This window comes from Phaethon aethereus (assembly GCF_964289735.1).
Source record: "Phaethon aethereus genome assembly, chromosome: 4".
Lineage (NCBI taxonomy): Eukaryota > Metazoa > Chordata > Aves > Phaethontiformes > Phaethontidae > Phaethon > Phaethon aethereus.
Genome location: NC_138578.1, coordinates 36,249,308 through 36,263,499, shown reverse-complemented (window position 1 = coordinate 36,263,499; position 14,192 = coordinate 36,249,308). Strand labels below are relative to the sequence as shown.

Here is a 14,192-nt window from a genome sequence, read left to right as displayed (position 1 = left end):
CCTCCTTACTTCGCGACTCCCTCCAACAGAGGCCGCCGGCCACGGGGGACTGCCGAGGGTTTTTCGGGGGGAAGCTGTCCCCGCCGCCTCGGCTGGGCTCGGGGGCACCCGCCACCCTCTCACCTCGGGCTCCCGCCCGCCCGCCGGACCCCGGCGCCCTGAGGCGCCGCGCGCCCGCCGCTCCCTCGCGCACCGCACCTCCCGCAGGGGGCGCCCTCGCCGCCGCGCCGGCGGCGGGCGCTGCCCGACCCCTTGCCTTGCACAAGTCCGGGGGGACACGCTGGCCCCAAGGGCGACAGCCCCGGGGGGAGGAGAGCCGGGGGTCCTCGCGGCAGCCCCCGCTCCGCCGCACACGCCCGCCGTGCGAAGGGAGCGGCGGCGGCTGCCGCCCGTTAATAGGGGACGGCCGGAGAGGTGAAGGAAGCAGCGCGGGGCGCCGGAACCCGGGTTCCCGCGGGGGAGGGGAGCCCGTTTCCCGGGAGCGCTCTCTCCACCGCCCTCTCGGTAAGGCGGAGAGGGACCCACGCAGGCGGCGACGACCCCTGCCCTCCGCTCCCCGGCTGCGACCCCCCAGCCAGCGGGAGACCCCCGCGGCTTGCCGCCTCCACGCCGCCGCCACTCACCTCCGCGCCCGCGGGAGCACGCGGCGCCGCGCGCAGCAGGGCCCGGTGCCGCCGCTGCCGCCTCCTCCCATCGCGCCGGGGCCGCGCCGCCGGAGCGGGAGGGGGCGGAGCGGCGCGCAGGCGCGGCGCGGGCGGAGCCGCGGCAGGTGACACCGGCGGCGGCTGCGGGGAGCGCCCCGGTCCGCCCCCGCCCACTCGCCGCCTGACGGCGGGGACGGCGGCGCCCGTCTCCTTCCCCGGCCCGCCGCGGCTACCGAAACAACCGTGCGGGGGGAGGGAGACCCGCACCCCAGCGCCGGGTGCTGCCGCCGCCGCGGGCGGAGGCGTGCGTAGGCCTCCGCCGTGGGTCTTGGTCTAAGCAAGCTCCTGGTACGCTGGCTGGTGGGTGTGTGAATATGTATGTGGGGTACCACGCGCTGCCCTCGAAATCACAGCAACTATTTCTATAGAAACGGGACAGCAGTGCCACCAGCCACGCTCCCGGGCAGGAGCAACGGGCTCGGTCTGCGACTGAAGCCTTTCAGCCTCTGCGCTTGCTCCCAGGCAAGCAAGCCCTTCCGACCCCGTCCCCGTCCCCTCACCCCAGCACTACGCACCAGCTGCGCCAAGCCAGTGGGAGCAGGCATGATGGGCCTGCAAACTTGCCTTGTGGCAGCAGCAGGCTGAAAGTCAGTCTTCAAAGCAGACAACGTGAGAGAACTGCAAATTTAAGATGCGACCGCAGCCCTGGGTTTATGTCACACTAGGCAGCTCACATGACTTGTGGACACCTGAAAGCCAAAGTACCATCTGCATGTTATATGGCGAACAAATACATTGTTCTGAAATACCGTGCCAAGAGATTCAATCACATTTGAAAAATAAAACCACTTTCCCAAAAAGAGCGAAGGTGAACTTCACTCAAGTAAATAAACAGTCACAGCTGTAAGGAACAACCACAGCCCACACACCCCAACACTACTTTTCACAGGAGGCAAATTCCGAGGCAGAATCAGGAGCACTTCCTTGCCCAAGAAAGGAGGGAGGGATGAAGAAAACCCTCACGTCCAGCCTTGCACAATCAGCTACCAGAGCTCCCGAGCCAAGCACGAGAAAGAAAACAGAACCTTGGCAGGGCCAGGGGTGGGAAGGCAGGAGCAGGAGGACAAAAGTGTGTCTCATCTCAGTGTGGAGTGCCTAACCTGCACCCCGCTGCCTCTGATCCGGAGCCCAGGCCTGTGGTGGCTGAGGTTACGCCATCCCGGCTTACAGTTCTGCAGCCAGAGATCTGACCTACTGGCCTGGCAAAACAGCCCGTCCGATTCACACGATTTAAAAAAAAAAAAAAAAATCAATTTTAGAACCGAAGGAAAAATTATGGAATGAAATGTCAGAACCTGGTCGTTTAAGCTCAAAATTCACCGAGTGAAAACAATTCAGCTGCAGTAAATGGCAATTCACATCAAGCCAGACATCTCCGCTTGGCAGGGTTAGCGGCAGCTGGGGAGGACACACTCAGCTTTGAGCAAGGACGGACATTCCTCGAGAGTGTCAGGTCACCCCTGAGGTCATCAGCGAGGAAGCGCATTGCCGCTTGGACTGTAGCTGCTTGTGTTGGAACCAAAGAGACTTGTTTTCATTGCTGCCAGTCATGAGCACAAATGTTCGCTCGAAAAGACGGAAAGAGAAAGCCAAACAAGAGACTTTCATAATGGCATCGTATTATAATGGCATTGTATTAAAAAAAAAGTCCAAAACTGAACAGGGCAGCAGAGGACTCGGGAGCCAGTCCGGATGTGAAGTTAAACTCTTAACTTTTCCTCACCCTGTGGGTTTTTGCCCCAGAACTTTCCCAAAACACAATGTTAGCAAATTAATTTTTAAGTTTTTAGCTGATTTTCCTCCCCCTCTAAAAATGTGAGCACTCAGCAGGCAAAGATTTTGCCCACATGGCTAAAATTCGAGTTACAAACAACTGAAAACAGGTCTTTACAGTAGGAAGTATTGAGCAACTTTAATAATAGGTAGATCAAGCAGCCCCACCTATAATAAGCAAGAAATGCACCTCCCTGCAACAGATAGCATTTATATGGGTTGGTCTACTACAAAACCAAATCTTGTTCTTAAAATGTTAAGATTTCTAGTTAATTGAATGCTCAAGACAGTTTTCAAGATGACTACTACTTTTAAGACATTACCTTTATTTCTTACGAGAGAAAAAAATGTCTTTTGTAAACTCTGCTTTTCTTCAGAGTCCAAAAAGCTTCCAATGCTTTAGGCTGAGCATGAATTCAATGACTGAACAGATAGATCTAGTGGGAACAAAGCAATTTATACCACCCGAACAAATGGTGTCATCATCTTCATGACTGCATTTCTACAGTGTTTGGACAAAGGCAGGAGAGAAAGTTATATTGTGACACTTTAGACACATTAAAACCGAGTTCTATTTGGTTTCAAAATTAAGCACTGTGGTAGTTAACTTCTTGAAACAAAACACTGCAATTAATTACCACTATCACATAAAACTAGCATGATGCATACATGTATGTAAGAAAGGCAAATCAAGACTGAACAGGCAACACCAGTTTTTAGCATTATTTAGCTCCTAAGTGCTTGGATTTACAGCCTTCAGTAGTCTTTAAAAGGTAGTGAGGTGTATAATTATTTTTTTAATCAGCACAGTAAGACATACCATTTGTTAAGTACCATTTACTAGGAACACATTGCCGATAGCTGAACTGTTCCTGACTGAACCAATGGCTTTATGCTGGCATAAACAGTAATAACAGGAGAAACCCAAACTAAAAATTTGTTTCGGGTTTACTCTGTTCTATATCTGATCTCTGCACTTAATTAAGAAATGTTATCACACAGCCACACTGGTACCCATCTAAGTTCTACCTCCCGGTGATGCAAGGGAACTCTGGAAACATACTCTTGATGTCTTTTTCTGCATCTCCTGGAATATCAAATATTTCCATTCCTCCAATAGCTATTATCTTTAAAATGGGTTCTCATAAAGAGATGAGACAGAGTGTATTTGCTCAGAAAACAAAGGTTTTCTCACCTGCAGTGATTAAGAATAAAGCTGAACATACATCTTGCGGAGTACAACTACTTAACAGAAATACACTACCAACAGTGGACAGCACAGAATTGTTGCTGCTGCTGCCCCCTTCTTAATTTTTTTTTTTTTTTTTCCTCCCAAAAGTCAGCTAAGTGTGAAAACTAACATTTTTGTGCCGGCACTCTCAGCCATACAAGTGAAAGATTTGCAAACCATGGACTGAGCTTGAACTGATTGAGCCTTGAACTGATGTCCAAGGCCATTGCTCTGCAAGGTTCATATGCTGCCTCTCTGCGTTTCAGTGTAGGGACCTTGATGAAACAGCAACGCATCACTTTTCCTTTCCACGGCTGCTCTATCAATTTATGCCATCCTTCTCCAAGGCAGGCACAAACCATCCTACTTGCTACTCTCATGCTACAGGGTAAGGTACTCCCTTAATTCACTTCCAACTACTGCCATGGTGAAACACCCCATCTACCTTGGCCACTTGGGTCCCATATAAGACTAAGAGAAATTAAGAGGTGACTTTGGTGAAAATGGGTGCGGTGAGGTGAATGAGACCGCCGTCCCAGGCGCAGGAATGTGCTTTCTGTGCAGCAGTAGCTTTAACACCACACCTGAAAGAACACAGAGATGTCAAAGAGCTACTAACAACAACAAGTGACAAAGAGAATAAAGAGATAAAAAACAAGGAACAGTCAACCCCTCTGTGGATCTTCTCATAAAAAATAAGCTTTTGGTTTGACACAACTTAGCTGCCAGTAGCTGGAGAAGTTTGGGGTGGGGGCAATACACAAAACATGAACAGATTAATGACTAATTAAAAAAAAAATCTGTGACTAGTACAACCTCTACATCAAGCATGCAGCATGGAAAAGATAACCAGACTAAAAAAAGCCCTAAAGATAATTGCAGATGAGGAATGCTAAATAATTATAATACCTTATTATTCTTGTAACACCACAATAAGGACCAAGAGCAGATAAGCACAGAATACAAACTGAACATGCCCCCAGTTCAGATCAAAACAGAGTCGAGGGGAACGTTTAGCTTTCCTTTCATATTACTTTGATCATTTTTGGAAGCAGAGACAGAACAGAGATAAAGTGGCTGGGAAAACCAGTTGACAGAAGATTGAAATCAAGCTGTTAGTTCAATGATACTGGTGTGTTACTGTACTCTACTGGCATAGACCTCTCTGCAAATTTAACTATAGATACATTTTATAACCAGAAGAGTTCTTTGTAAGGGCTTGACAAAGCATGATGCCAAAGAACATCTTTAGAGCAGAAGAGCTGTTTGTAGGATTTATGCAAACAACACAACAGGAGCTACAAGTTTCAAACAAGCCAGGAGTGCCGGTAACTTACAGTATGGTCACCAAGAAATGAAACCGTTCCCTGGGCCTCTGTTTAGTGGAGCAGCTGCAAGAGCATATCTGAAACACTATTAACCGCTTTAAATTCTTCTTCCTGAGAAACCTCACATAACACTAGAAGCACTAATGTGATAAATTGTAAGAGAGATGAAATCTTTCACAGCCAAAACTCTGCTAGGTGGGTATGGCCCCCTTGCCAAACAAACAAAAAAAATGCACCCTGAAAACTGTCTATCCAGATAAATGCCAGTATTACAACCTTAAAATATTTATACAACTTGTTAGTATCAGAAAAGCTGAAAACCGTAATTACTTCCCCATTAGAAACTTCAGAAGTTGCCTTCCTCTCATGATTTCCAGAAGCAAGTTTCTAAATTTGGTTAGACCAGAAGACTTGACTTTGAATACAAGACATGTGCTTGACTTATTCCATAAGCACATATATTTTAATGGGGGCAAAGAAAGAAAATTAATGTACTACAAAAGGCAAACAGTTTAATATCCTATCGATCAGCTGAACACAGAACTCTCCTCACCAAGGCTATCAGAGCAATTGCTTCAGTAAGCAAAATGGAAGTCACTCTTCCTTCTCTCTGGTATTAAACAATACACGTTTCAACGAGTAATCTCTTTTGTCCAACCTTTCATCCAGGTGAAGAGACTCTAGCAGTTTTAAGCCATTGCAAAAGTCTGAGGGTTACGCAATGGCACATGGGTCATACCCGCATAAGGCAATTTCAGATTCAAGTTCACTCTTACTGTTTCTGACAGATCAGTTCCTTCTGGGCAGGGACTATCCTCAGCAGGAGACACGTGAATCTGAGATAGAAACCAAGGGCACATGTTCCGTATATATCCTGGTGGTCTGAAAGCTGACATTTCAGTTGTAGTCAGTAGGTTTGCATTCGTCAACCCTGCTATAACGCTCCCATCTGCATTTCCTAGCTCAGCCATACACAGGTAACTTCTTTCTTGCACCATCATAACCATACGCATGCCAAGATTCAGAGACCGTGGAAGTCAAAGTCTTCATAGAAGTTGTAAATGTAATGAAACTTCCTTTAAGTCAAGAATTAGATACACTGAAAATTTGTTTCACTATGAGTTTACATTGAACTTGCACAGTATTAAATCATCCTGAAATAAAACAGTGTCAGTATTACCACCTAGTACTGCTTTACCAGAAGTTCCTGGGCAGGGGTGGCAACTCAGAAACAGGACTAAGCTTCCACTGCAGGAGCTGGGTTCTACTCTTTACCGTAACGAGTCAAGGAAGTTTGACTGCAAACACCTTTAATATGAATACAAAATTCACATAGGATATACATTCTGGGGAACATAAATGAACTATTACAAGAGATTCTGACAGAACAAAAACGTAAAGGCAGCTCTGTCAGGCCAAGAATTTAATGAGGAATGATTAAAAAGTTTGATTTACAGTTACATTACAGTTTTGTTAAGCATTGAAAACTTTAAGAACATCAGCTGAAAGGCATTTGAATGTACAGTACATAAATCATACAATCCACACCGTTGTAAATAACATATTTGAAATATTTCATTTTACTTAATAGAACACAAAGCAACGCAACATGTGCAAATGAGGACTCCAATATATTGAATTTAAAATGTCTATGATAAAATTGACATAAAATTTTACATTTAAGGACTACACGATTGACAGAGAAATTAAAAAAGTATCCTCTGTGGTCCTCCCATTACTGAAGTATGCTTTTCAATTAAATAGGAAAACCATACTGGCCCAACTTCCTCTCTCAAAAATCATACCTGTCCATGAAGGTTAACTAAAGCATTAACTTTCTCTAAGTGTAAAACAAAACAGCATTTACACAGTCTCCTTCCCCTTGTTGGGAATTGACAAACCGTTATGTGAAAGGGTTCTTGGACTATGTACACTGGCGGAAAATACTATCTTTTAAAAAGGCACATACCCGTGATTTAAGGCTAGTACGGTATTTGATTCATAGAGAAAGTAAAATTTTAAATGAAATTAGTACATTGCATGGTTGGCCTCACTCAGCAAACCACTTGGTGCAAAGCAAAAATGTGTGCTTAGAAGCCTCAGACTGACAGTGATTCTTGCTTTAGTGTTTTCCTTTTTTTTTTTTTTGAACCTATAATGGAAAGGTACATGTTTTAAAAAAACATTTGCTGCAATTCCACTAGTCAATGAACCACCTGCTACTGTTGCCTTATATGCACATATCACATATAGGCCGTATATTATTAATCTGCAAAATATTTTTAACTCTGTCCTTTTAAAAAGTCATACGAAAATTACTAAAGATGTTCTCTATGTTCATCTATAAAATACCAGATGTTGCTACAAATCATGTAAACCTTCATTTGGAAATATTCTGACTAGCCACCAAAATGACCAGAAATCACAAACATAATTTGTCAGTGCAAATCTAGAATAGTTTTCTTTCCCCTCCCTCCCTCAGTCCCAGTTACAGAAATAACCAACCTTCACATACAAAACGAGCGCTCTATATTTGAAATGACAGAAATTACATTTGGTTACCTTAAAGTCACGCACTTTCCCACCAAATTCAGTTTTACAGTATTATAAAAGGGGAAAAAAAAAATTAAAGCTGTCTGTGCAAGAATCACTACAACAGTCCTTCAACCCCAACCCTTAATTATTATCAGATTTAAAGATTTTAGGTTAACATTGGATCTTCTTCTCTGATCCGATTACTGTTCTTCAAGCCAGGATGGGGCATCTGCTCCAGGAGTTTTCAATTTGATGTGGAACTGTTTAAGTGTCTGTTCAAGCTGCTTTTGATTCCCAGCAAAGTATGCCGCAATGGCATTGTGGAACAGAACAAGCTGATTGTGCAATACCTTAACCTGTAGGCAAGGATAGAAAGAGGTTAAGAGGAGGCAGCAAATGTTAACAACATTACAGGTCCCTTACTAAAAAAACAGGTGTATTTGAGATGCTCAGACTTCATACAGGTTTATTTAATAAAAGTTTAAAAATACAAGTACGACATGCAAATTAAAAATTCTTTAACATTAAAGCAATTTAGAGTTTTCATAAAGTATGCTCAACAGTCAATACCAACTCAGTATGCATGGACCAAAAGCAATTCACTAAACAGCATAATGTTATCAAATATCAAACACTTGATTACAAGTACTTGATTCCTCGAAATTAGATGCCAAACCTCTATTTAAGATACCTACCTGCAGGCTAAATGGACTTCCCTGAGACAGTACATGACATTATCTATTTGCATATCTAAATGCATTATCTAAGTATACAGTTCATTCATTTGCCCCCTGTGCAGCGAGTTGCTGTTTTCCAGCTCATGTATACCTAAGTCAAATGAAATTGATTTTCTTTTCCCAGCAATACTTCTTGCCCATCTCCTGTAACACAGGATTATTTACAGCACTTGGTCAGCATCTTGACTATAACATTCGTGCAAAGTACTCAGGAAGCACACATGTCATAGCAGTAATCAAAACTTGGGGAGAAGAACACAAGAGCCGCTGGAGGGCATCATGTTTTTTCTCTTCCAGTCTGGTCTATGACAACAAGCTATAGCACTGATGAAGTCAACAAGTGTTACATTTTCATCCTAGCACACCAGGCAACCTGAAGTTGTGCATGATGAACAGTAGTACACTGGAAAAGTTCTGTCCAGTTTCTCCTGCAGCCTCGTGTGTACGCTCAGCCCAGCACAACCTTACTCTTAAGTCAGAGACCAAATCCTTAAGATGGTGGCCCTGTGCCTGTTTTCAGCCTACAAGACCTTGAGCCCAATAGCATTTAGCCAAGAGAACAGAGGAACAGGGTGGCTGACTGACCCCAAAAGGAAGATGTGTAGGCAGCAGATTTAGCTTTCTCTACTCAAATTCTGGATCACTGCCCTGCCTGTCAGCACAGTCCACAAGGGAAAGTCTAGTCCTGCCATGCTAGGAAGCAAAACTGTCCTTGGGCCAGGTTTGCCCTATGCCTACCAGTTGGCCATGCTTGTTTTAACAGGTTATTTAGTTAACGTGCTTTTCTGAAATGCATGCAACTCAAGACAGAGATACTTTATTGCCTTAATTTAAGAAAAAGATCTCAATTTAAAAAAAAACCCCACGTATTAGACATGCTATTACACTAGAAGAGTAACACTTACACTATTACACAGAAATGCAATAACATACTTTTAAAATCAAACACTGAGAAAAAAGGGCTGAGCATGTATGCATGTGCACAAGTGTATACAAAAGTTTCAGCACTAGAAGTTAAAATTTCTTCTCTGAATAATACAATTTATTTTTTTACTGAATAGTCTCATTTCACTAAGTTTTGCCCATAAACTGATGACTGTACAGACTTTAGTATCCTACTTAAGTGATAACGTCTCTTTGGTGACCCAAATTTTGCTCTAAGTTGCTCTAACAATTTGAAAACTGGTATTCCTGTGTTCTCTGCTAATAATTCAGGTGAATTTAAACTTAATGCATGTGAAATAGGCTTTTTGCCTTAATAACAGTGTAAAATGGTAGGTTCTTCCATCAAAAGGCTCTCCAAGAAGAAACATGAGAGGTGGGTATGGTTCGAAGGGACTCTGCAGTGCACGTTGTATCTTGGGACAATGTTTTTTTAATTTACAGCAGAAGACTCCAAATTCATGAAGTACAGACATTTTAGTATTTTGGAGATGTAGAATATAGCTAACTACACTTGTTCAACAAACTTACAGTTCAGCTTTTCAGAGTCATGAAAGATGTCCTTGTTCAGTTTGTGTGGTAATAGAAGTATATAAATAGACGGGTTTTTTGTATCTATAACAATCTGTATTTTCATCCCAAAAATATTAAGTCATACAAGTGGAACATGTCACGACAACATCAAGAGTTTGCTTTTAAAAGTAGAGAGCAAAAGATTTAGCAAGTACATTTTTTCTTGAGCAGATTCTTTCATCATTGACATGCAAGGTTTCACACAGTCCAAGCTAGTTCTAGCTCATTATTAAAATGCTACAAGAGTTTTATTCACACTGTTTATGGGAACTCAAATAAAACAAGGGTAATTAATACACTCTCCCAGCCCAAGTTCATCAATTTGAGGCCAAATTTTGTACTTTGTTAGGGTACCTTTTAACACAAAGCTTTTGTGAACTGCCCTGAAGTCTTCTGATAATTTTATCAATCCAGTCAGGCCTGGGCTTAAGTATGCCTGCGCGCACACACACACACACACACAGGCGCAGGAATTGACATGTAGAGCAGATGATTCGGACCGAAAAAAAAAATCTTTCGTTTTGGTGAGGTTTTTTTGAACTACTAGAGCTACCTCGTTGTATGAGGTCCTATCCCCAAGCCAGAGCTACCTCACTGTGGTATAAATTTTGTGACCGTGATCACACTGGATGCAGAGGTTCAAGATGTTAGAACTTCTGCTCTCCTCTTTCAGAAGCTGATTGCTAACTGAATCCCAAAAATGGCAGCAGGATCTTCTTATCCACAGCTTCATTCAGGTAACTAAGATTAAATTTCTAGAAAAAGATCACTTAAACTGACACTATACAAAGAAGCTCTGCTATGAGCTCTACTATGAAGCAGCAGCCAGCTAAGAGAAAAAGCTGTAACATCTCAACTTGTCTGATGTCCACTGCAAAAACACCTGCAACCACAGCTAAGAACTGGGTGACAAGTATTCGCTTAAAGCCAAATTCAAACCTAATCAGTGTTCCCATGAAAGAAAGGTTTCCCAGCCTAGCCCATTCCCATATCCAGCCATTGATTCCTACTTCCACACTATGTTTCACCTTAGCCCTCTGTTGGCAAAACATTCATGCAGCTATGTAGTCAGTTGGATCAGGGAGCAGATCTAGATTAAAACTAACCAGACAACAACATAGTTGCTTTAACCTGGATCAGTTCCCCAATCTGATTCTCTGCACAGCTGAAAAAACACTTTTGTAAGCACAACAGTGAAGGCAACATGGGGGAAGGGAGATAGAAGATGAAGAGACCACTTTTGGTTTTTTGCAGCAAAGCCTTGAAGTGACTGTCGGACTACAGCACTAAAGGCCAACCCTTGAGCACTAAGTTGTAGCACCTATTTCAGTAAAGGAGCATTTGAAGATTCGCCTTGCAATCAAAGAATGTTAATGGTATGCTGCTAAAATACAGGTTCTAGTGTATGACTAGCACACCTGTCAAAAAGCCATCATGTTTTACAGTTGAACATCATTTAAAATCATTGTTCCTTGTTAATTAACTACATACACCTATTTGTTCCTAATTATGAGCAGAGTAAGCATTCCATAATAGACTTGGCAAACTTAAATATCAAAACAAAACTGAACTTTGTGGGTAAGTATGAGAAATGGGCATGCCCTGAACGGAAGACTTAAGTACCATATACAGAAGATACTGTAGGTTGGACTTGAGTTTTCACATTTTCTCTGGATGCTCTTAACGTTTAATTTCTTTTTAAATATTGTCCCCTTTCCCCTACACCTCCTTCTGAAAACCCTATTTTCCATGGCCTAGTAAGTACAGATTTCTTTACATCCTCAGACTGTTTCAGCCATCTTAATGGCCAAAAAGACTACCCCCATTCTAATCTATCTGTCAGTTTGTACCTCCTCACAACTATCATAATCCTTTCCTAGCTATCTTTATTTGAAGTTATTTGGTCTAAACAGTTACATCATCCAGGTTTCCATTAGATTGCATATTGCTTTCATTTGTAGAAGCAAGCATTTAAACAAACTTCTGAAGTACAACTCACAGAAGTGCATTCAGCTTCTTCCTTTACACAGAAAGATTTGACATTTCTCAAGTGCATACATGAGTAAGTTTTTCCTGTCTCAAAAAGACAACGCCTTTTCAAAAACTTCTGAGTGGCAGAAATCTTTAAGGAAAGAAAAGGACACCCATCCTTATTAAAAAAAATTAACTATTTGTAAGCTACAGATTTTGACTGCAGCTATTCTTATATTCATTACCCAATGCCACAAACTTGTACAGACCTCTGCCAGCTGGGGTTAGCACCGATACAACTTCGCAGCAACGCAAAATAAAATCATTAGTTCTACCTTCAAGATCAAATGCTATAATGAAAGTGAATAGAAATCTTGCATATCTTGGTTTTACAGACAGAAACTTGCAATCCCAGCTTTACTATAATTCAGTTTTCTGAACCTTTGGGGGCTTTTAATTGAAATATTAACACATGAACCCAGGTGAACAGGCACAGAGAGACTTGCAACCATGCAATGCCTTTTTTCCCCCCTAACTGTAGGGCCACATAGATTATGGCTGTTTGGAGACATTTGCAGCAACACAGACCAACCAGAGCCCACCAGCCAGTTAAACTGGCTTTATAGTTCCTTTGCAGTGGCAGCTTGAATCACCACCCAGTTTTCCCTGCTCTCCTCATATGTCATGCTTAACCAAATATGGGACAAAACTTTTGAGTGGGAACATAACTGAGTGCAACCAGTGGAGATAAATTTACAAAAGAATGTCTAGGATTCTGTTTTGACATTAATCTGTCAGGCAAAAATTATGATTTATTTTAAATGTTTAATATTGGTCAGACTGTAAAAACATTTATCGGGAGATAATAATGAACTGATTTATCTAATCTAAAATTAAACCCTAAATTGCTTAATTGCCTCACTATGTCAAGGTTTCATTACACAATTCTGTTTTCAACACAGAAGTGATACTAACAACTAAGCTTGAGACTACACTGTGCTACATCCTGTATCAATATATATAAGACTAAGCCCAAAGGTTTACAACCTACAACAGAAAAATTATATGGCTACCATACCATCATCTTATTTAAAAAGGCTTCTCTAATTAGACTCAGAACAACTATTAATTCACATCTGGATTCAGCACCATGACAATATATATTAATAAAGTTGATGATTAGAGATTTGCATGTTCTAGTATACTGTAACATGAATCTGGCAAGGCCATGCCTTGATACAGCTGCTCAAATACTAACCCTCATTTGCCTTGTATGCAATAAGCCTGCAATAACAAAGGCTTTCTAAAACTGGCTGTAAAAAGGCCCTTTGTGAGAGACTGAGTAAAACCAGTATTTTGTCCACCTGATCTTCCTTCATTTTGATCTCCCATTCTATTAAATGGGCACCAGCATGGTCGTGGGGACAGACACACAAAATGGCAAGTTCCTGATGCTAAGAATGTAGTATCAGTATAACCAGTATAATTCCCTCCCTAGGGCTACTGTAACAGTTTAACAATATCAAAATGGCCTTTCCACTTGCGAGTTCAACATCATATATGGTCTTCAGCTTAAGCCATCTCCTAAGCAGTGCACTACTCTCACATCTGAAGCAGCTGTGTCACAGACACACCCATACAGCTGTACCCATTGTGCTCTTCCTCCTTTCTTTCTTCTCCTTCAGGTTATTTATTTATAGATCTTTAAATTATGATGGATCATAGTAATTGCTATCATATACCTTTGGAAGAAGTAGAACATCTGAGATTATTAAATCTAACTGAAATTAAAATCTAGTTCCTATACTTACTGATCCTATATTTGAGTTAATAATCCTTTATAAAAAGTAATTGATTTAGGAGCAGTCATATACACTTCGCCCACAGCTAAAAATGAAAAGTAATGTTTAGAAAGGTTATATAGTTCTCTGGAATTGTGCACTCCAATTTCTTAATACCAGCTGCAGGACAAGTATGAGGTCTAACAGGAGCTCCCCTCCTTTGACATTAATAACAAAATGTCTGGCACCAGAAAAAGAAATAAAGATGTCAGATTGGCAAGAACATCATCTCTCAGGTAACCACTGCCTCCCACTACACCCCAGGAAGTATTCTGGGCAACAGAAGTACAAATACTATGAAAGACAGATGCAAGCTGGGAAAAGTGTGCTCCTGAAATGAAAGTTTTGTATTAGGATTAAGACTACATATCGTTTACTATGGAGAATCCTAAACAATAAATAGAAAACACCAAAGTAAATCTTACCTCAGTAAAGCTCTCAGTAGATAATTATATTTAAGCCAATATTTGACTGTAAAGAAAGTCCTTTCTATGGCTTACTTGGGAACAAAATTACATACAACTTTTAGTAAATATTTTGACATCTCTAGTACCAAA

The 14,192-nt window shown here is 42.0% G+C and overlaps 1 protein-coding gene across 3 annotated transcripts in view; it reads right to left on the bottom strand.

Moving 5' to 3' along the window:
• Positions 1 to 7,771: 7,771 nt before the first annotated feature.
• The window catches only part of ARFIP1 (ARF interacting protein 1), a gene marked incomplete at both ends in the record, with an annotated part of 39,005 nt that continues 32,584 nt past the window's right edge, over positions 7,772 to 14,192 (bottom strand). For all 3 annotated transcript variants that reach the window (XM_081999056.1, XM_081999057.1, XM_081999058.1), the window contains one exon: positions 7,772 to 7,927. In XM_081999056.1, the coding sequence (XP_081855182.1) occupies positions 7,772 to 7,927 (156 nt within the window). The remainder of the gene's footprint in view (positions 7,928 to 14,192) is intronic.